Below are 22,024 nucleotides of genomic sequence, written 5' to 3' on the forward strand. Positions count from 1 at the left end.
TCTCTCGCTGCTCCTGTTCTTTCTACAATTGGGTCTGCTCCTTCCATCTCTGTGCTGGTGAGTGTGGGGTTTGTGTGCTTGTGTGTGTGTGGGGGGGGGCGGTGTGGTGGATGCTATGGGGTGTGTGTGGGTCTGTGGCCGTGACCCTGAGTGATCTCTCTGTGGGACCCCGGGTTTCTTTCTCTTGACCTCCGCCCCTGTGTGTGCTTCCCCGTCCAGCTTACTGCGTCACCGCATCCTTGCCCCCTGAGTCCTTTCAGGGGGCGTCTCCTTAGCTGAGCTGTCAAGCGGAAGGCCAGCAGGGCAGACCAAGAGGCTGCAAGGATGGAGCTGGGCTGGGGCATGGAGATCAAAGCCACCGCTCACTCAGCTTGGAGTTTGTTCCAGTCACTGGGTTCACAAGCCCCCCTGTGTGCCAGCTCATAAAATCGGCAGCGGATGACATGGCAGCAGGCGAACGCACACACCCACACACACGTCACAAACTCCACCCAGGGCCTTGGCCAGGATGGCGTTCACATCTGGTGTCTTAACTGAGAACCAGGTGAGCCGGGCTCTAGTGCCGAATCTCTCTGGCTGCCTGGATGGCAGTTTGTGATAAAAACCCGCCAAGGTCCTTTCCAACTCAAACAGCCTGTGACTCTGAAGAAGAGTGAATTAAGCAGGCTTCGGCGTGTACACACGGCCACCTCGGCCTCCACAGGTTAAGGGGTCTGAATTGCGGCAGAGCCCTCATGCACTTTTTCCCTCTTAGTGACCTTAATCCCTGGTGCTTTCTTTTCATTCCAGTTGCTGATTGCGGCTCCATCGCTTTGCCGGTCTTTCTCACAACCCCTCCCTCCTCAGAGCCACCTGCTCGCTCACACCGTGGGGTCATCATGTAGGACCTGCTGACCATCTGCTCTCTCATTGGGACCTGGGGGAGGACTTGCAGCTGGTCCCACCTTCCTGAATAGGCATGTGCATATTATTTGACATGTTTCTGCAGGACATGTTTTACATTGCGTGCGTGCATGCGTGTGTACTAAGTCTCTTCAGTCGTGTCCGACTCTTTGCAACCCTATGGACTGTACCCCGCCAGGCTTCTCTGTCCATGGGGATTCTCCGGGCAAGAATACTGGAGTAGGTTGCATGCCCTCCTCCAGGGGATTTTCCCAATCCAGGGATCAAACCCAGGTCTCCTGCACTGGCAGGCAGATTCTTTACCACTAGCACCACCTGGGAGGCCCGTGTTACACATTAACTAAATCAATATGTCATAGCAATGTTTCACAACAGTCATTTATGTGTGCATATGTGCATATGTGTCTGATGCTGAAGCTGAAACTCGAATAATTTGGCCACCTGCTGTGAAGAATTGACTCATTGGAAAAGACCCTGATGCTGGGAAAGATTGAAGGCAGGAGGAGAAGGGGATGACAGAGGATGAAATGGTTGGATGGCATCACTGACTGGATGGACATGAGTTTGATCAAGCTCCAGGGGTTGGTGATGAACAGGGAGGCCTGGCATGCTGCAGTCCATGAGGTCACAAAGAGTTGGATACAACTGAGCAACTGGACTGAACTGAACTGATGTGTCTGTTTCCTGGCTTCCTTGAAATTGTTTGTAGATTTAAAAATTCACAGGCATTGGTCCTCCTGGACTCTCACCCCTTTGCAGAAGGTGCCCAAAAGGCATAAGCGGAGACATGGGCATAAGCCTGTTCTCCTCTCCTTGTCTATTTCCCTCCAGCATGGGTCAGTTCTCCCCCTTCTTGCCCTACTTCCGCAGGAAGATTGTTCAACCTTGAAAGTTCTCACCTGGTTTGCAACCTCCTCCTGCCCCTTAGTGATTCTGAATGTCTTGTTTCCTAAACCACCCATCCAGGAAGTGGGTGCTAGTTTGAGAAGAAGTGGGTTTTGGCTCTTATGGTTTATAAGAGGTCTGGAGCTTTAGAGGGAGCCCTGTGGAGCTCTGACCCAAACCCAGCTCTCTCTGGAGGTCTCTGCAGGATGGAGTCAGGACTCATAGTCCCAGTGTGGCCCCTCTGGAAACTGAGAAGGATGCAGAAGTGTGTCCAGAGCCTTCCTGGGGCCAATGCCTCTGGTCCTGTTGGCCCTGTTTCCTGGAGCCTCTTTTTCCTCCCTCTCTTCTTATCCAGACCCCAAGTCCTCTCCCCTCCACAGCCAGACCCCTCTGCTCTGTCATCTCCCTCCATTTGCTCTCACCCACCTTACCTGATCAGAAGTACTCTGCCTGCAGACCCAGAAGTCACCCAGGAATGAAGCCACTGAAGTGTGTGCAGCTCGCAAAGGACCTTCTAAATGTGCCTAAGAATGCCTGGCTTCTGGAAGAGCAACCGATGTGTAGTCAGAACAGCCGTGCTCCAGCTCCTGTTCGGCCAGAAATCACGGTGGGACCTCGGCTAAGTCATTTAACCTTTTTAGTGTCCTGATCTGCAAAAATAAGCACTCGAGTTTTTAAGATCTCTTGTTCCTTTCAACCCTCTCTGCTCCCCCAGGAAGCCCCTCTTAACTTCCACATGAGGAGAGAATGGAAGTCAGAAGGGACCCCTTTTCAGAAAAGGCTCTTGTGTCTCAGGTGAGATCTGACTCTGAATCCCAGGGCCAGATGCTCCACTGAGCAGAGAGCAGAGAGGAGGGGGAGGCAGAATGGGGACACATGGCTTCTGATCATCCTTAGCCTGATCTGTGGCAGGATCCTGTGGTCTTTAGCAAGGAGAAGGTGAAGCTCTTTCAACTCCAGGACTCCCAGGGCTGTGGAAAGCCAGAAGTGGGGCTGGGGGCCAGATGTGTGTGTGGTTCTTCTGACCTCTCTGCTCTGGGCAGAGTCCTTGGATGCTGAGCTCGGGGTGTATGAGAAAGGAGCCATGAAACCACTAAGTTTCAAGGAAACAGCACTTGTTTGGGGCCCAAGAGATGGTATCTAGCCAATATCTCAGATCAGATCATTGCTATTAAAAACCCAAGCCCATGAGTGATTGAGATTGACACATACACAGTGAGTGAGTGAGTGAAGTCGCTCAGTCGTGTCCAACCCTTTGCGACCCCATGGACTGTAGCCTACCAGGCTCCTCCATCCATGGGATTTTCCAGGCAAGGGTACTGTAGTGGGTTGCCATTTCCTTCTCCAAGAGATCTTCCTGACCCAGGGATTGAACCCGGGTCTCCCGCATTGTAGGCAGATGCTTTACCTTCTGAGCCACCAGGGAAGTCACTACTACGTATATAAAATAGATAATGAATAAGAACCTACTGCACAGCGCAGGGAACTCTACTCAATACTCTGTAATGACCTACATGGGAAAAGAATCTAAAAAAGAGTGGATATATATATATATATATATGGGCTTCCCAGGTGGTTCAGTGGGTAAAGAATCTGCCTTCAATGCAGGAGCCACAAGAGTTGCAAGTTGGATCCCTGGGTCGGGAAGATCCCCTGGGGGAGGGCATGGCAACCCACTCCAGTATTCTTGCCTTGAGAATCCCGTGGACAGAGGAGCCTGGAGGTCTGTAGCCCATGGGGTCGCAAAGGGTCAGACACAACTGAGCAACTGAGCACACACACACGTATAACTGATTCACTTTGCTGCACAATAGAAACTAATACAACACTGTAAATCAACTATATTCCAATAAAAATTTTAAAAAAGACAAAAAAAACCCAAAAAAAACCAAGCCTAAAGCAAAACCCTTTCCTTTACCAGAAACAGTAGCCTTTTCCCCGCAGTCCTTCAGGGGCGCATTTTATTGGCAATCTTCCCCCAACTTGTCCCCACCTGCACTTTTTGGTCTCTTTCTCTCCCCATCCAAAAACAAGCTCAGGGAAAGGGCAAACAGGGTGATGATAAGAACTCTCAGATTCTATTTGTTTAGTGTGATCACTCACCCAAACAGCCTACCACCTGTGTCCTAAAAGTGAAAGTGAAGTCGCTCCGTTGTGTCTGACTCTTTGCGACCCTGGCAGGGGCACTAGGAACTGAGCAGATTCTAAGGCAGATACTTGAGTCAGTAGTCGGGGGGGCAGGGTACAGTGGGAGGCTAAGAGAAAGAGGGAGAGGCCAGACCAGGGGCCCGGAGGTAGCCAGCGGCTACTATGGATGGATGGAAGCCAAACAGTGCATTCTCCAGACAGACGGCTCTTGAGCAATTCTGACCAGCCCTGGTCAGACCACAGCAGTAAGCAGATGTAGGAAACAGAGAAAATGACTTTCACCAGCTTGCCTTCCTCCATTCCCCTGCCCAAATGCCTAGGCTTCAAGGACCCAATGCCCTGTAGCGGGTAGAGCCCCATCGGCCCCACCCATAGAGGGTGGCCACGGGCTCTGTGTCAGCACATGTGAGCGGGGATCCAGACCGGAGGACTACAGTCCACGGGGTCGCAAAGAGTCAAACACAACAAGCGACGAGGCACGCACACACATATACGTATAACTGATTCACTTTGCTGTTCAGCAGAAACTAACACAACATTATAAATCAACTGTATTCCAATAACAGTTTTAAAAAAAGAGCAATAGAAAACCCAAGTCTAAAGCCAAACCCTTTCCTTTACTGAGAATGGTAGCCTTCCCAGCAGTCCTTCAGGGGCACATTTTATTGGCAATCTCCTCCCAGTTTGGCCTCCACTAGAGGCCCTGGCAGAGTATCCAGTGAGCTCCTGATGCAATCAGCTCACAGGCCAGGAGGCGTCAGTCTACCATCAGCAGGCTGCCCTGGGGGCAGTTCTCAGGCCACTGGTTCCCTCCCTGGCGCCTCCCCACTTCTCTAGGACAGGCTGATTTCCAACTCCAAGAGATAACTCTGATGTGTCCCCAAGCTACAGGAAAAGTCCAGAAACCAGCAGGCGGTCCGGGCTGTCCCGGAAATCTTTGCACAGGAGCCGGAGTGCAGGAAGCCACAGAGCCCCGGGCTGCCGTTGGACTGCATGAAGGAGTGCACGCTGGAGGGGCTGGTGCGTGCTCTGTGGCCACGGTTGTGCCCACCATGGCAGGTGGCGGGTGGATGAACCAAAATGTTTCCCATCAGGGATGTCCCTCTGGGCTTTAGTGACCTTCTGTAGAGGACCAACAGCAGCTAACAGGTTAGGAGACTCAGCAGGGCAGCCGTGGGGGTGCCTGGCCAGAGGCGAATGTACAGTCATAGCCTCTATTTTTATCCTCTCACTCCTCTCATCTGCTGCTGTCTCTGTGTCCTGGAGCCCTTTCGGTGACCAGCTTACCCTTCCGTGGCCACATTCCCTCCTAGGATCAGAGCCCAGTCAACCTCTGCCTGTTTCTCCCACACAGTGAGGTTTCTGGACCTAATCCCTTCTCCCTCCCAGGAGACTGTGTAATCAGGCCCTCCCTGGCAGTCCTGTGGTTAAGACTCCATTCAATCCTCGGTTGGGGAACTAAGATTCCACGTGCCTCCCAGTACAGTCAAAATGAAAAACTAGAATACTTTTAAAGAGAGACTGATTACATCAAACTCTCTTGTTCACTGATGAACTAAGTAGGGAGGAATTAGGGGCTGTGGCATTCCCCCAACACCATCTCTGTAACCATGTCAATCCTGCCCCCATTCAGGAAGATGCCATATGTTAGGAATTCAGTCAGTTCAGTCGCTCAGTCGTCCAACTCTTTGCGACCTCATGGACTGCAGTGCGCCAGGCTTCCCTGTCCATCACCAATTCCCAGAGCTTGCTCAAACTCATGTCCATGGAGTCAGTGATACCATCCAACCATCTCATCCTCTGTCATCCTCTTCTCCTCCCGCCTTCAATCTTTCCCAGCATCAGGGTCTTTTCCAGTGAGTCAGTTCTTCGCATTAAGTGGCCAATGTATTGGAGTTTCAGCTTCAGCGTCAGTCCTTCCAATGAATATCCAGGACTGATTTCCTTTAGGATGGACTGGTTGGATTTCCTTGCAGTCCAAGGGACTCTCAAGAGTCTTCAACACCACAGTTCAAAAGCATCCATTCTTCGGCACTCAGCTTTCTTTATAGTCCAACTTTCACATCACATTAGGAGTTATCTGATCTTAAACTATCATATTAGGAATTATCTGATTCTTATACTCTAGCTCACAGCTTGAAGCTCAACTCCAATGTCACTTTCTCTCTTTTCTTCTCTCTGTATCCATCCTCACGGTGCCAGGGAAGTCCCAACCCATCTCCTCTTCTTCATGCCCTTCTTGCAAAGAAGTGCACTGAATTAAAACCATCTCTTGACCTGGCCATGCCCTGCTTATTGCTTGCAGAGCCTCGGAGGAAGAGGTTAAATTACACCATGCTCTTCTCTCGCCCCACTCAAGTATATGTTGGACTGTGTTTTATGGACAGTGACTGGTACCAAGTAAATTGCAAACTATTTCATTTCTCAGGCCTCAAAGGCTAATGTTGGGCTCAGTGTGCAAGAGACAGGGCCAGAGGTGACAGGAGAAAAAGGGAAGTTGGCAGGGGACTGAAAGTGTGGGTAGGGTACATCAGACCCCAGCCAAACACAGAGAAAACAGCCTCTGCTCCCCCAAAGGGGCTGCCCTGGGGGCTCAGACAGTACAGAATCTGCTAGCAATGTGAGAGACCTGAGTTTGATCCCTGGGTCAGGAAGATCCCCTGGAGAAGGAAATGGCAACCCACTCCAATATTCTTGCTTGGAAAATTCCATGGACAGAGGAGCCTGGAGGGCAATAGTCCATGGGGTTGCAAAGAGTCGGACATAACTGAGCCCCCTGAGAGGGTGATGGACCTGCAGAAGGTGGGCAGTGGGCAGCAGCTGGGATGAAGGGAGGGTGTGGCATGCATGCAGCCTGCCAGCCCTGAACCTGGGTCTGGGGATGCTGACAACTGACCAAAGTCATGGGGCCTGGGAGCCACCCCTGTCTTGCCTACCAGGTTCACCCTCGGTGGGAGAGAGAAGATGAAGGGCGGAGACTTCCGGGAAAAGGAGGACCACTTGGCAACTGTTTCCTCCAGACCTGTGAGACCAGGGTAGTGGGAGCCTGAGAATCCCTGGGAGGAGAAACTAGATATCCACCATGGTCACATGCTGGGACCCAGTTGCAGGAAACAGTCTGCAAGGCCTGGGTCAGAGGTCAGCTTCATACCACTCTCTGAAGCATCTGTCTGGCTCCCTTACCTTCTTATTTCTGAATCTGGGGGCCTTGACTGGAGAGAGATGAGGAGTGAAGGCCTGAGAGAGGAGAAGTCGGGGGAGGCAAAGATAGTGCGATCACGACTGCCTCCATTGCTGAAATGCTCGTGCCTCCATGAGTGTGCTGCTGTGTCATGGTCCCCATCATGGCAGGCAGACAGGTCAGAAGTCATCAGCGGAACTTCCCTGGTGGTCCAGTGGTTAAGAATCCTCCTGCCAATGCAGGGGACGTGGGGTTCAATCCTTGGTCCGGGAAGATTCCACATGCCGTGGGGCAGCAAAGCCCATGCACCACAACTACAGAGCCTGTACTCTAGAGCCCCAGGGGCCGAAACAAGGGAACCATTGCAATGAGAAGCTGACCCACCACAACTAGAGAAAGCCCTCGTGCAACAGTGAAGACCGAGCACAACCCAAAATTAAAGTCAATAAAGAAGACATCAGCTAACCCCATGGTGGAGTGGGCCCCTAAAACAGGGTTTTGACCTGCACCCATCACCCTGAGGGGCTTCCCTGGTGGCTCAGTGGGTAAATACTCTGCCTGCAATGTGGGAGACCCAGGTTCGATCCCTGGATTGGGAAGACCCTTGGAGAAGGAAATGGCAACCCACTCCGGTATTCTTGCCTGGAGAATCCCCATGGACAGAGGAGTCTGGTGGGTAACAGTCCATGGGGTCGCAAAGAGTTGGACACAAACGACTGAACGACGACTTCATCACCCTGAAGGGGCTCTGGCTCTCCAGTGGGGATGAGGAAGTTGGCAGAGGGCAGTGGAGTGGCCCTAGGTTAGCTCAGAACCCAAGGCAGGCCAGCCCTGGTCAATGGAGACGGAGGTGGTGGGGGCGGGGAGGCGGCAGAGGTGGTGTTTCTTGGAGGAAACTTGTGCTGGTCCCACTCAGTCGACTCCAGCACTTGATCAGGAAGGGGTCAGGCAAGCAACAAGCAGGAGGAAGAAAAGCAAACATTGGCACCTGTGTGCACATAGCAGACCCCTCCTCAGATGCCTGCCACTGCACAGGTGAGTGGGGACCCCCACCCTGGGCCCCACCCTGGACAGCAGCCTGGCCTTGCACAGCGCCACTCCGGCCCCGCGGCCAGCTCCTCAATGCCACGGACAACAGAGAAGCGGTGCAGGGAGAAAGGTGTGTCCAGTTCCGCCCAGGTGGCTCCCTCGTGGCTGCCCCCCTGGGGGCATAGAGAGGGGCCCCTTGACCCAAACTCCCTGTCGATGTGACACCGCTCAGTGTGTCAAAGTAGTTCTTTCCTGACACATTGTCATATTTTTTATTAGCCTTAAGAAACAGGCAGTCCCAGCCCAGAGACGTCTATGATGCTAGCTCCCAGGTCAAAGACAAGGCATTTTCTCCAATTTTGTGGAGTGATCTCAAGGGAGGAGGGGCCTTGTGTGCTGCCTCCTGTGCCTCTGATCTGTGCTCACAGGGCCCACAGAGGCAGCCCAGGTTGGGGTGGGGAGGTTCGGCCCCTGCCCACTCTTCTCTGGCTGCAGGCAGAGCCCTTCCCCAAGGTTGCGCCACCACGTCACCAGAACTCAGAACCCTGTCAATCAAATACTTAGCAAACAGCTGAGAGGTAATACATTATTAAAGTCCAGAGCTACCTGTCCTCCCATCACCTGCCTGCCTCTGGCTTCTGTTCTGCTTCTCTATTCAGGGCAGGGGGAGAGAAGGAGGGACATGGTAAGTGTTTGTGAGGGGACCTGAAGACTTCCTGAAGCAGGGACCCTGGTATTTCCTCTCCTCTGTCCCCCTAGCCCTTCCAGTCTCTGCAGTCTCTGTAGCCCATGAGTCTGGCAGCTTCACCCCATCGTGTTGGGACTAAAACATCTGCCAGCTCCTTTAACCCTCCAGCGCCCAGGGGATTCTCTTACCGCATCTGTCTTGCTGTACAGCGATGCCTGGGTGTGTTTCTTTTCATGTCATACTCGGGGTCCCACAGGCATATGTAGAAGCTCATAGAATAGAATCCCATAGACGTAGAATCTCGAGAATCTCATGCCTTGAGTACTTCTTGCCGTGGGTACCACATGCCTCAAGTTTCCCAGGCTTTGCCTCAGAACGTTGCTTCTGGAATCCTTCCCTCTTTTTCTCCTTCTTCATAATATTCCACATCCTCTCCTTTCCCCCGCTCCCTTTCTCTCTCTTTCTCTGTCTGTCTCTTGCACACACAAAAGTATATATAAGCGGAGAAAATTTCCCAGTGATGACTGACGTTAGTATTGTTTTTTTTTTTTATCATTTGCAATGTGCTTCCACCCCATTATGTCTTTAACTATTATAATCCTATACAAAGGCCAGTATTTTTCTCTCTACTACCTTTGACAGGTAAAAGAAATATCTGAAATATGTCCAGTAGAAGAACTTAGAATAAAAACAGGTCACTCATTCATAGATTTGGTTAATGAACATTTATTACACACTACATCGTACCAGAAATTATGCCAAGCACTGGGAACACAATACTGAATAATATGGGCATCACATTCTCCTTTGTGGAGCTTACAGTCTGTTAAGGAAAATAGATGTTTAAAAAAGTGAGCACCCAAAGCTCAAGATGTATAATAAAAAGAAAATATAGGTGGCTTGCAAATTGAACAGGCAGACTCCAATCTAGCCTATGGATCAGTCCCCCACCTTCACCCCTTGCCCACCAACACACACAAACACAATATACAATTGTAAGTTGAGACTATTAGGAGGAACAGAAGCTACAAAGATGGAAGGGAGGATGCGTGCAGAGAGGTAGAAAGATCCAGAAACTGTGAATGCTGAAAAGAAGGAAAAAAGAGGAGGAACCAATAATGATTATCATGATGAAAGAGAGGGCCAGAGAAGACAAGGGTGAAGAGGCTGGGGAGGTTGCTAGGTGTCAGCTCAGGGAAGGGCTTCCAGAACACAGGTTGAGGCAGGACTTGCATCTGACAAATATGGTGGAGTGGAAAAAACCAAGACTGCAGTGGAAAAAACCAAGACTCCAGGAACCCACTCCTGGAAGGCAGTGGGGAGACCATGGGGGCCTGTTTCAGAAGATTAGCAAAAGGGCAGAGACAAGTGCAACAGTTTTCAAAGCATTAGAAGTGAAAAAAGCAAGAACTGCTCTTTTTACTACATTGTATTATATTGCATGTGTTTTTAAAGGAATGTATATATAAGAATGCTGGAGTGGGTGGCCATTCCCTTCTTCAGGGGATCTTCCCAACCCAAGGATCAAACCTGAGTTGCCTGCATTGCAGGCAGATTCTTCACCTTCTGAGCCAGCAGGGAAGCCCATATGTAGGTAGGCTCAGACATGCATAAGTATTTTTGGAAGGATAAAGAACAAACTTACTACTGAATGTCTCTGAGGAGGTGGATATCCAAGGGGTTGGAATAGAGGCAGGAATGCTTTTTTCTCTGTATATTTTATGTGCTCTCTGAATCTCGCGCCATGGGATGTATCATCTACTCAAAAGTTATTCTTTTTCAAATGAGATGTTTTAGGGAGTAGAATCCACCAGACCTGAGACTGACTGCAAATGAAAGTTGAGATGGGTGTGTAGAGGAAGACGCCTAGGTTTGGGGCTTAGGCAATTTCATCTGCTTTTATTTGATTGGAAATGCTGGTGGAGGAGCAGGTTTGGTGAGGAAGAAAAGCTGTTCAGTTTGGGACATGTCGAGTTCCAGATATCTGTAAAATATCCAGGTAGAGTTGTCTAATAGAGAGGCATCTGAGCTGTCTCCTGGAGCTCAGGAGACAGAACTAAAGCCAAGATAAAGAAGTCTTGAATCACAAACGTGTGTGTCAATATCATCCATGGAGGTAGCAGGAACTTGCCAGGTGGTGAGGAAAACAAAGAGCTTTGTGGACCAAAACTACTTGAAAGATGGGGAGAAGAGAAGCAGGCAGAGTGGGAGGCAAGCATGGCACTAGCGGCGTGCCGAGAGGGGGTGAGTGGTCCACTGGTATTGAACCCTACAGAGTTTGCGCAAGACTCAGATGGTTCAGTGGGTTTAGCCACAGGGAGATGACCTTGATGAGAGTGCTGTCAGTAGCTGGAGGAGCAAGGTCAAACCACAATGGGATGAGGACTCAGTGTGAGTTCAGCAGACAACAGAGTCTCCTTTTAAGAAGTTTGGCCCCAAAGAGGGAGTAAAAAGATAGGGCAGGAGCCGAAAGGAGAAATTGGAAGTTGAAGGAAGGCAATTACAATTTCTTTGAGGATAGGAAAGAGCAGAGCATGGTTATTTGCTGACTAGCATCACTTGGCGGAGAAGGCAATGGCAACCCACTCTAGTACTCTTGCCTGGAGAACCCCATGGATGGAGGAGCCTGGTGGGCTGCCGTCTATGGAGTCACACAGAGTCAGACACGACTGATGCAACTTAGCAGCAGCAGCATCACTTGGAGAGAGAGAGGTTGAAGTTAGAACAATGAGAGGAGTTAGAGGATACAGTGGTGGACAGAGCTGCCCGAAGAGACAGAAAGAAAACTATATCTGGAATACAGATGGGAGTTTAGCTTTACACAGGAGAGGGGGAGCTTCCATTGTGAATGAAGATAGGAGGAATCACGCTGACTGAGCACATTTAGAAATTATACCACCTGTGAACCTCTGTGTGTGCGTGCGTGTGTGTGTGTGTGAGTCATCCCTCACCATTCCACACTCACCTGGGCCTTGCGTGTGTATCTGGATGAACCTGGGGCAGTTTCACAAATCCCACTTACCTTTTTGCTCTTCCAGATCACAGTCCTCTGAAAAAGTTGCTACGGCTTTGTGGTGAGGGTGTTGACAGGGCTGGGATGAGAAGGGCTGGAGACAGAAGCGAGGCTGTGATGGGTACCCCGGACACCTAGTTGCCAATCTCCTTCCTGGAAAGGGATGGCCCATGCTCTATGACTGCTGTCCACCCCACACCTCAGTGCAGGGGCAACGGAGCTGGGGGCAGAGGGGAGCTGTCACAGGAAACATGGCTGGAAGCCTGCTACCTCCAGACACAAGGATGAACAACTGCTAACAGGCAACCTGAGGGACAAGCCAGGGATGGTCCCATAAAATAAATGATGGGGCCATCCACGCAGAGAAAGGAATACTTTACTACCCATATTTAAAAACACACCAGGATGCAAATGAGATACACTTTAGACTCTAAGTCTCAAAAAACAAGGATAAGACAACTGAAAAATAGCAACCCCCAGGCCCCCAAAACAAACTGGAAAAGGACTTGAAAAAACATTTCTCCAAGAAAAAAAGATATACAAATGGCCAGTGGGCACTGAAAATATGCTCAATGTTGTTAGTCATTGAAAGTGAAAGTGAAAGTCGCTCAGTCGTGTCCAACTCTTTGCGACCCCATGGACTATACAGTCCATGGAATTCTCCAGGCCAGAATACTGGAGGGGGTAGCTTTCCTTTCTCCAGGGGATCTTCCCAACCCAGGGATAGAACCCAGTCTCTGGCATGGCAGGTGGGTTCTTTACCAGCTGAGCCACCAGGGAAGCCCAAGAATACTGGAGTGTGTAGCCTACCCCTTCTCCAAAGGATCTTCCTGGCCCAGGAATCGAACCGGGGTCTCCTGCATTGCAGGTGGATTCTTTACCAACTGAGCTATCAGGGAAGCCCTGTTAATCATTGGGGAAATTCACAAGACCACAGTGAGATATTATTGCATAATCAAAAGGATGGCTACTATAAATTTTTTAAAAAATCAGAAAATCACAAGTTGGTGAGGATGTGGAGAAACTGGAATCCTGTGCATTGCTTCAGGAAATGTAAACCAGTACAGCTCTGCTGGAAACAGGATGGCAATCCCTCAAAAAATTTAATAAAGACTTGCCATAAGATCTAGACATTCCACTTCTAGAGAACTGCTAGAAGTTTCAAAACTGCTTTCACTTATCTTTGAACTGGCTGTTTTCTCTTTCATACTCACCCACATTTCTCCCACCATCACACCCCACACAAGCCCTACCACCCTCCAAATCCTGAATGTGCAGCCCTTTGGGCCTCTATCCCAGTTTACCCTCCACCTCCCTCCACTTCCCTTCATTTGATCCTAGATGATCATGGAAGTTTGGAAGTTGTCAGTATCCAAAGAAACTGAAAGCAGCAACTTGGAAAGATAATTGTACACCAGTGTTCATAGTGGTATGACAATAGCTAAAGGTGGAACAACCCAACTGTCCATCAGTGGAGGGATGGATAAACACAGAGTGAACTAAACACACAATGGGATGTTATTATATTTGACCTCTCAAAGGAATGAAATTCTGACTCATGCTATAGCATGGATGAATCTTGAAAACATTATGCTACATCAAATAAGCCAGGCACAATGGGACTAATATTGGATAATTCCACTTATACGAGGCAACTAGAAAACTTAAATTCATAGACAGAAAGTAGGATATTTGTTACCAGGGACCATGGGGAAGGAATGATGGAGAGTTCATGTTTAACAGGTACATGATTTTCGGTTTAAAAAATTCCCTGGATGAATAGTAGTGATGGTTGCCCAACAATGTGAATGTACTTAATACCACTGAATGGTACAGCTGAAAAATGCTTAAAATGGTAAATTTTACATTCTGCATATCGTAATACATTTTTTTTTTTTAAATAAAGGAAGGATAAAGAACCTTTCTTTTTGCAGTTTTCTAGTGTGGGTTTGGCTGTGAGGTGGGGAGAGGGTCCTATGAAGTACAGGAAGAGGTGATGCTACAACCTCAGGGCCATGCCCGGCTCCTGCTACGTGAAGCCCTGGGAGACATCACAGCTCACAGTCTAGCGCCTCAGGGGGCAGAAAAGGAGATGACCCAGCCTTTGGCCTAGCATCCCTACCTGGTGTCTTTAGTTGCCAAGCCTAACTCTGCTGGAACAGATACCCTCTTTTCCCAAGCTGTGGGACTTCCAAGAAGCCAGAAGGTACTCATTCCTGGGAATGCTGAGGTGATGGGTGAGGTGTGGATGGCCTGGGAGAATTCTTCTGTCCATCCCTCACAGGGTTAACAGGCAGGAAGGGCAGATGCTTCACAGGCAGTGTCTCTCTCTCTGCCTTCACCCAGGCCCACCTGGAGTCAGGACGAGAGTAACAAGGGTCCTGATCATAACTGATAAACCCGGTCCTCTCCATCGCCCTCCCCAAGGTCCAGTCCGAGATTCACGTGTCCCAGGGTGTTGCGTCGAATGATCTCCCAGCCTCGGTGACTGCCGCTGCTTCGAGACGTGGTCCGGGACAGGGAGGGGGTCGGGAGGGCCAGGGAGGCTCTGGCTAGAAGCCCGCTTTCAGTCACCGAGGGCCGTTTCTCAGGGAGATGCCCTTGTCCCTCCTCCTTGTCTGAGCCCTTGAAAGCTTCCACGTAGCGACGCGCTCGCAAAGTATTCTGGTCTTGGTTGGTCTCAACTCTGAGGAGGTGAAAAAGGAGAAGGCTCAGCCGATCTGGGGAGAGACTGGGCCATGAGGGGATGCCAAAGTGAACGCGGCACAGGTGGGAAACAGGAATGAGAGGAGAGCGGGAGGAAGCGAGCAGCGTTGAAACCGGAAGACCTGTTAGGATCAAACGAAGGGAAGTGGAGGATAAACTGGGAGAGAGACCCCAGAAGGGCTGCGCCTTCAGGATTTGGAGGGTAGTATGGCCTGTGGGGGAGGGTGTGATGGGGGGGGGATGCGGGTGAGTATGAAAGAGAAAGCAGCCAAGCAAAAGATAAGTGTGTCATAAGGATGAGGAGATGCAAGTCAGGCAATAAATGAGAGAGGAAAGCCACGTCAGGAGGAGTTGAAGGTCGAGTATGAAGGAGCAGCTTCGCTTGCAGGCTAGACTAGAAGCTCTAAGAATACACTAGAGGGCTTCCTCGGTGGCTCAGTGGTAAAGAATCCACTGGCCAATGCAGGAGACACGGGTTTGATCCCTGGTCTGGGAAGATTCCCCCGTGCCACGGAACAACGAAGCCGCTGTGCCACAACTACTGAGCCTGTGCTCTAGAGGCCGGGGGCTGCAGTGACTGAAGGCCACACGCCCGAGAGCCCGTGCTCCGAAACAAGAGACGCCCCTGCAGTGAGAAGCCCTGGCACGGCTACTGGAGTAGCCCCCCGCTTGCCGCAACTAGAGGAAAGCCCACCAGCAATGAAGACCCAGCACAGCCAGAAAAAAAAAATAAAAAAAAATAAATAATAAATCTACTAGAAGTGGGGGTCAGGAGGAAACAAGACTAGACCCGTTTGAGGAGCGCATGCCCACAGTGTAGCGCGGATACGTGCTCGCGGCGGTTCACACGTCACTGCCCTTCAGACCTCGCAACTGGCGCTGCCTCTCCGCACCCCTCCCCCAAACAAGCTAACACAGTCTCACTTCAGAGAATGATGACTTCTCCTCCGGGTCCAGTTTGGGATCCCGAGAATGGAGAGGAGGGTCATATGTGCAGAACCGGGCACCCTGGCTCCCACGGCCTCACACGGATGGACAGTCCACAGGTCTCCAAGGTCACTCACCGCAGGAACCAGCGGTCCCCCAGCCCGTACTTGTACCCACAGATGCCAGAGCGCGGCCACAGGGTGCGAGGCATCTTCCTCTCCAGCATCACCGTGGTGGCCACGACCTAGGAGGAGACGAGAGACAGGGGAAGAACCCAGAAAGAGCCATGAGGCTGAATGGACCCTGGCGCTACTGACAGAGGGAACCCAGAGGGGGAGGAGGGCAGCTGATCAGTAGGGACAGGTGACAGCCACCATCCACGCCCCAGCCTGCGTGAGGCGCTATGCTGCTGCCTTCCTCATCACTCACCGCAAAAACAGAGACTATTTTATGAGTGTTTTGAATAAAACAGTGACCCCTGCATTAGCATTCAGATTCATGGAAAATGAGCCATCCCATCCAAACTAATATCTTTTCATTTTTCATAGGAAACCCATAGACTGATTATTTGGATTTAAATAAAATGATTAAATAGAATCTCTGTGATCTTGGGGATGAAATGATAACTGCTGATGTTGAGGGAATCTGCAGTGAAATTAAAAATACACCCATATCCTAAGAAGGAAAAGAGTGGGTTAATGACTCCAAACTTGGCAGGGAAAATTCTAGTGGCATGTCATGTGTCCTGTCCTTTACCCAGCCCTCATTAATAACTTAGATGAAACATAAGACAAGATTATCAAATTTGCCTGTGATACAAAACTGGGAGGAGGGATATGTAATAGGCACAATGACAAAGCAATATAAATGATCTTACTGGATTGGAATGCTGGTCAAAAACCACTAATGTGAAATTTAAGTAGACCCAATGCAAGGTCCTACATTTATAAGACTAAAGTGTCAGTGTTAAGCACAGGAAAACCTGGTAAAGGGGCTTAGTCAAATCAATCATGTAACAAAGGTATGAGTGTTCTATTTGATCATGAGCCAATTGCATATTTGATAAGAGCCAACTGCATATTTACCAAAAGACCTGACTCCATTTTAGGTGCTATTTATAGTTTAGTGTTCAAAGCCAGGAAAGGGATGATCCCTCTTTATGCTGCTTTCCTCCAATCACATCAAGATTGTTCTAGCTTTGAAAGGCCCCGGATCTAGGTCTGAACAGAGGGTCATTCAGGATGGATTGGGTCCAGGAAGCTTGACTGATGGAAGGAACTAGGAATCCCTAAAGTAACTTAGTTCTCTACTTCATCTTCTCTGCTCCCATCTTTCTCAGCACTCCATGATTCTCTTGGTCTTCTCTCTGCTCCTGAGTTGTGCCAACTTCCCTCTACCCTCAGGACTTTCAATCATTCTATTTCCTTCCCCTAGATAATGCTTTTTCTTTATCTTGAAAGGGACACTTATTGTTTCTTCTTGCGCCATCATTCAGCCTCCCCATCGTCTTCTGGGAACAGAGCCCATCTGATGTTTAGAAAATCACTTCTTCTCTACTGTCAGTCCATCAGTTAGAACAGACTGGACCTGACACAGTCCTGGTGGATTCATCATCTATTCTCCCCAAAACTCGACCACCACCACCACCACCACTACTACCACCTCCAATGTTCCAATCCTTGGCCTTAGCCTTAAATGGAAGGATCAACCTATGACCAAACTTGTTGCAATGAAATGGGTTCAGGGGACAGAAGGAGATGTTCTTTTCAAGGCTACAGATCCACAGCATCAGGAGTCACACAGAATACAGTAAGAATGGGGCCCCTTGAGACTTTCCTGGTGGTCCAGTGGTTGAGAGTCTGCTTTCCAGTGCAGGGGACTCAGGTTGGATCCCTGGTCAGGAAAGTAAGATCCCATGTGCTGCAGGACAACCAAGGTCACTGGAACTACTGTGCCTTGGAGTTCTAGAACCCATGCTCTGGCAACTAAAGAGGCCCCCATGCACCACAACTAGAGAAAGTCCCCATGCCAGAACAAAAATCCAGTGCAGCAAAAAGAAAAAGAATAAATAAAAAGAGTGGGGGCCATTGGAATGAGTGTATCCGCTCACCCCTTTGTCAATTTAGAGCTTCTATAAGCTATCTCAGCAACATGATGCGAGAGACTGACTTAGAGGAGTTAGGACAAAAGAGAGAATAACGGAGAAAATGATGTAATGGGTAAGATGGAGATCCAGGCTCTGGCCAGACATGCCTAAAGCTAATTTAATTCCTTAAACTTTCCAGTTATGAAGATCAACACATCTTCCCACTGCCTTTTTCCCCAAGTCTATTTGAGTTTGGTTTTCTGTCCCCATAGCCAAGTGTTCTGATGGATAAAAATCCTAACTCCCATTCCCTCCCCTTATCCTTCTTTTTAAAAAAATATTTATTTGACTGCACTGGGTTTTAGTTTTGGCATGTGGGATCTAGTTCCGTGACCAGGTATCTAACCCTGGCCCTCTGCATTGGGATCACAGAGTCTTAGCTACTGGACCATCCAGGAAGTCCCTCCTTGTTCTTCATAATTGATGAATTATTACCCATGTTTAGGGGCTCATCTTAAATGTCAGTCTATCAGGAAAGCACTTTCTAACTTTCCAGTTCAACTCTTCTCTTGCCTCCTGTTCTTAGCACCTTCACTTCTCTATGACACATTTGCTCTTCTAACTACATGGCTTTCTATGAAGTTTTAATGTCTGTCTTTCCAGCTGGACTGTAAGCCCCATGAGGGCACAGACTATGTCATCTTGTTTGTGCCCCCAGATCCCAGGTATTTCCCAGCACAGAGAAGGCTCCAAATAATTAGTGCTAATGAATGGAAAGTCCAAGGAGACAAACAATGGCTCTCTTCAAATATTTGAATGGTGCACCTAAGGGAGAATGTGTTCTGCATTATATAAGAGGAAAAAATGGGGGCCAATGGGTGGCCACTGGAGAAGGGCATGGCAAACCACTTCAGTATTCTTGCCTTGAGAACCCCATGAACAGTATGAAAAGGCAAAAGGATAGGACACTGAAAGATGAAATCCCCAGGTCAGTAGGTGCCCAATATGCTAATGGAGATCAGTGGAGAAATAACTCCAGAAAGAATGATGGGATGGAGCCAAAGCAAAAACGATACCCAACTGTGGATGTGACTGGTGATAGACGCAAAGTCCGATGCTGTAAAGAGCAATATTGCATAGGAACCTGGAATGTTAGGTCCATGAATCAAGGCAAACTGGAAGTGGTCAAACAGGAGATGGCAAGAGTGAACGTTGACATTCTAGGAATCAGCGAACTAAGATGGACTGGAATGGGTGAATTTAACTCAGATGACCATTATATCTACTACTGTGGGCAAGAATCCCTTAGAAGAAATGGAGTAGCCATCATGGTCAACAAAAGAGTCCAAAATGCAGTACTTGGATGCAATCTCAAAAACAACAGAATGATCTCTGTTCGTTTCCAAGGCAAACCATTCAATATCACGGTAATCCAAGTCTATGCCCCGACCAGTAACGCCGAAGAAGCTGAAGTTGAACGGTTCTATGAAGACCTACAAGACCTTCTAGAACTAACACCCAAAAGAGATGTCCTTTTCATTATAGGGGACTGGAATGCAAAAGTAGGAAGTCAAGAAACACCTGGCGTAATAGGCAAGTTTGGCCTTGGAGTACAGAATGAAGCAGGGCAAAGGCTAATAGAGTTTTGCCACGAGAACGCACTGGTAATAGCAAACACCCTATTCCAACAACACAAGAGAAGACTCTACACGTGGACATCACCAGATGGTCAACACCGAAATCAGATTGATTATATTCTTTGCAGCCAAAGATGGAGAAGCTCTATACAGTCAGCAAAAACAAGACCAGGAGCAGACTGTGGCTCAGATCATGAACTGCTTATTGCCAAATTCAGACTTAAATTGAAGAAAGTAGGGAAAACCACTAGACCATTCAGGTATGACCTAGATCAAATCCCTTATGAGTATACAGTGGAAGTGACAAATAGATTTAAGGGACTAGACCTGGTAGACAGAGTGCCTGATGAACTATGGACAGAGGTTCGTGACATTGTACAGGAGACAGGTATCAAGAAAATCCCCATGGAAAAGAAATGCAAAAAAGCAAAATGGCTGTCTGAGGAGGCCTTACAGATAGCTAGGAAGAGAAGAGAAGCGAAAAGCAAAGGAGAAAAGGAAAGATATTCTCATCTGAATGCAGAGTTCCAAAGAATAGCAAGGAGAGATAAGAAAGCCTTCCTCAGCGATCAGTGCAAACAAATAGAGGAAAACAACAGATTGGGAAAGACTAGAGACCTCTTCAAGAAAATTAGAGATACCAAAGGAACATTTCATGCAAAGATAGGCTCGATAAAGGACAGAAATGGTATGGACCTAACAGAAGCAGAAGATATTAAGAAGAGGTGGCAAGAATACACAGAAGAACTGTACAAAAGGGATCTTCATGACCCAGATAATCACGATGGTGTGATCACTCACCTAGAGCCAGACATCCTGGAATGTGAAGTCAAGTGGGCCTTAGAAAGCATCACTACGAACAAAGCTAGTGGAGGTGATGGAATTCCAGTTGAGCTATTTCAAATCCTCAAAGGTGATGCTGTGAAAGTGCTGCACTCGATATGCCAGCAAATTTGGAAAACTCAGCAGTGGCCACAGGACTGGAAAAGGTCAGTTTTCGTTCCAATCCCAAAGAAAGGCAATGCCAAAGAATGCTCAAACTACCGCACAATTGCACTCATCTCGCATGCTAGTAAAGTAATGCTCAAAATTCTCCAAGCCAGGCTTCATCAATACGTGAACCGTGAACTTCCAGATGTTCAAGCTGGTTTTAGAAAAGGCAGAGGAACCAGAGATCAAATTGCCAATATCCGCTGGATCATTGAAAAAGCAAGAGAGTTCCAGAAAAACATCTATTTCTGCTTTATTGACTATGCCAAAGCCTTTGACTGTGTGGATCACAATAAACTGTGGAAAATTCTGAAAGAGATAGGAATACCAGACCATCTGACCTGTCTCTTGAGAAACCTGTATGCAGGTCAGGAAGCAACAGTTAGAACTGGACATGGAACAACAGACTGGTTCCAAATAGGAAAAGGAGTACGTCAAGGCTGTATATTGTCACCCTGCTTATTTAACTTATATGCAGAGTACATCATGAGAAATGCTGGGCTGGAAGAAACACAAGCTGGAATCAAGATTGCCGGGAGAAATATCAATAACCTCAGATATGCGGATGACACCACCCTTATGGCAGAAAGTGAAGAAGAACTAAAGAGCCTCTTGATGAAGGTGAAGGAGGAGAGTGAAAAAGTTGGCTTAAAGCTCAACGTTCAGAAAACTAAGATCATGGCATCTGGTCCCATCACTCCATGGGAAATAGATGGGGAAACAGTGGAAACAGTGTCAGACTTTACTTTTTTGGGCTCCAGAATCACTGCTGATGGTGACTGCAGCCATGAAATTAAAAGACGCTTACTCCTTGGAAGGAAGGTTATGGCCAACCTAGATAGCATGTTTAAAAGCAGAGACATTACTTTGCCAACAAAAGTCCATCTAGTCAAGGCTATGGTTTTTCCAGTGGTCATGTATGGATGTGAGAGTTGGACGGTGAAGAAAGCTGAGCGCCGCAGAATTGATGCTTTTGAACTGTGGTGTTGGAGAAGACTCTTGAGAGTCCCTTGGACTGCAAGGAGATCCAATCAATCCATCCTAAAGGAGATCAATCCTGGGTGTTCATTGGAAGGTCTGATGTTGAAGCTGAAGCTCCAATACTTTGGCCACCTCATGCGAAGGGTTGACTCATTGGAAAAGACCCTAATGCTGGGTAGGATTGGGGGCGGGAGGAGAAGGGGATGACAGAGGATGAGATGGTTGGATGGCAACACCAACTCGATGAACATGGGTTTGGGTAGACTCCGGGAGTTGGTGATGGACAGAGGGGCCTGGCGTGCTGCAATTCATGGGGTCGCAGAGAGTCGGACACGACTGAGCGACTGAACTGAACTGAACTGAACTGAATGGGTGGCCCAGTTTTTCTATCTTATAGAAAGATAGGTTTCAGCTCAATACAGTATGGGCTTTTCTAATAACAAAAGCTTTTGAAATATGAAAAAACTCTCTCTTCCCAACCTCCACCCACATCCACATAATAATAATGTCTTATTTAGCATTAAAGAAGACACTGAATGACCCTCTGACCAATAAATGAGTATACACTGGGTGGGAGCTCAACTAGAAGACCACTAAAGACACTATCAACTCAGATTTTATTACCCTATGGTGATATAAAGAAAAGATAATAGAAAAACAGTTATAAAAGCTATAAAAGTTATAAAAGGATTCCCAAAATAAAATCCTTTTTTGTATGATGGTATACAGTTAAAAAAAAAAAAAAGCAAATACAAGATAAGGTTCAAATTAAAAATTAGAATACATAAGGACAAGAAAGTTAAAAGGTGATAGATTTATATGATCTGAAGAGATATCAGAGTATAGAATA

General features: G+C 48.3%; 1 protein-coding gene across 1 annotated transcript in view; it reads right to left on the reverse strand.

Annotated features, from left to right (window-relative positions):
- Positions 1 to 13,355: 13,355 nt before the first annotated feature.
- The window catches only part of TRPV5 (transient receptor potential cation channel subfamily V member 5), a 38,110-nt gene continuing 29,441 nt past the window's right edge, over positions 13,356 to 22,024 (reverse strand). The window contains exons 19-20 of the mRNA XM_081534430.1: positions 15,618 to 15,724; positions 13,356 to 14,533 (exon numbers count right to left, since the gene is read on the reverse strand). Of these exons, the coding sequence (XP_081390556.1) occupies positions 14,233 to 14,533; positions 15,618 to 15,724 (408 nt within the window). The 3' untranslated portion in view covers positions 13,356 to 14,232. The remainder of the gene's footprint in view (positions 14,534 to 15,617; positions 15,725 to 22,024) is intronic.

The sequence above is a fragment of the Giraffa tippelskirchi genome, chromosome 10 (assembly GCF_054371585.1).
Source record: "Giraffa tippelskirchi isolate mGirTip1 chromosome 10, T2T-mGirTip1v1.2.pri, whole genome shotgun sequence".
NCBI lineage: Eukaryota > Metazoa > Chordata > Mammalia > Artiodactyla > Giraffidae > Giraffa > Giraffa tippelskirchi.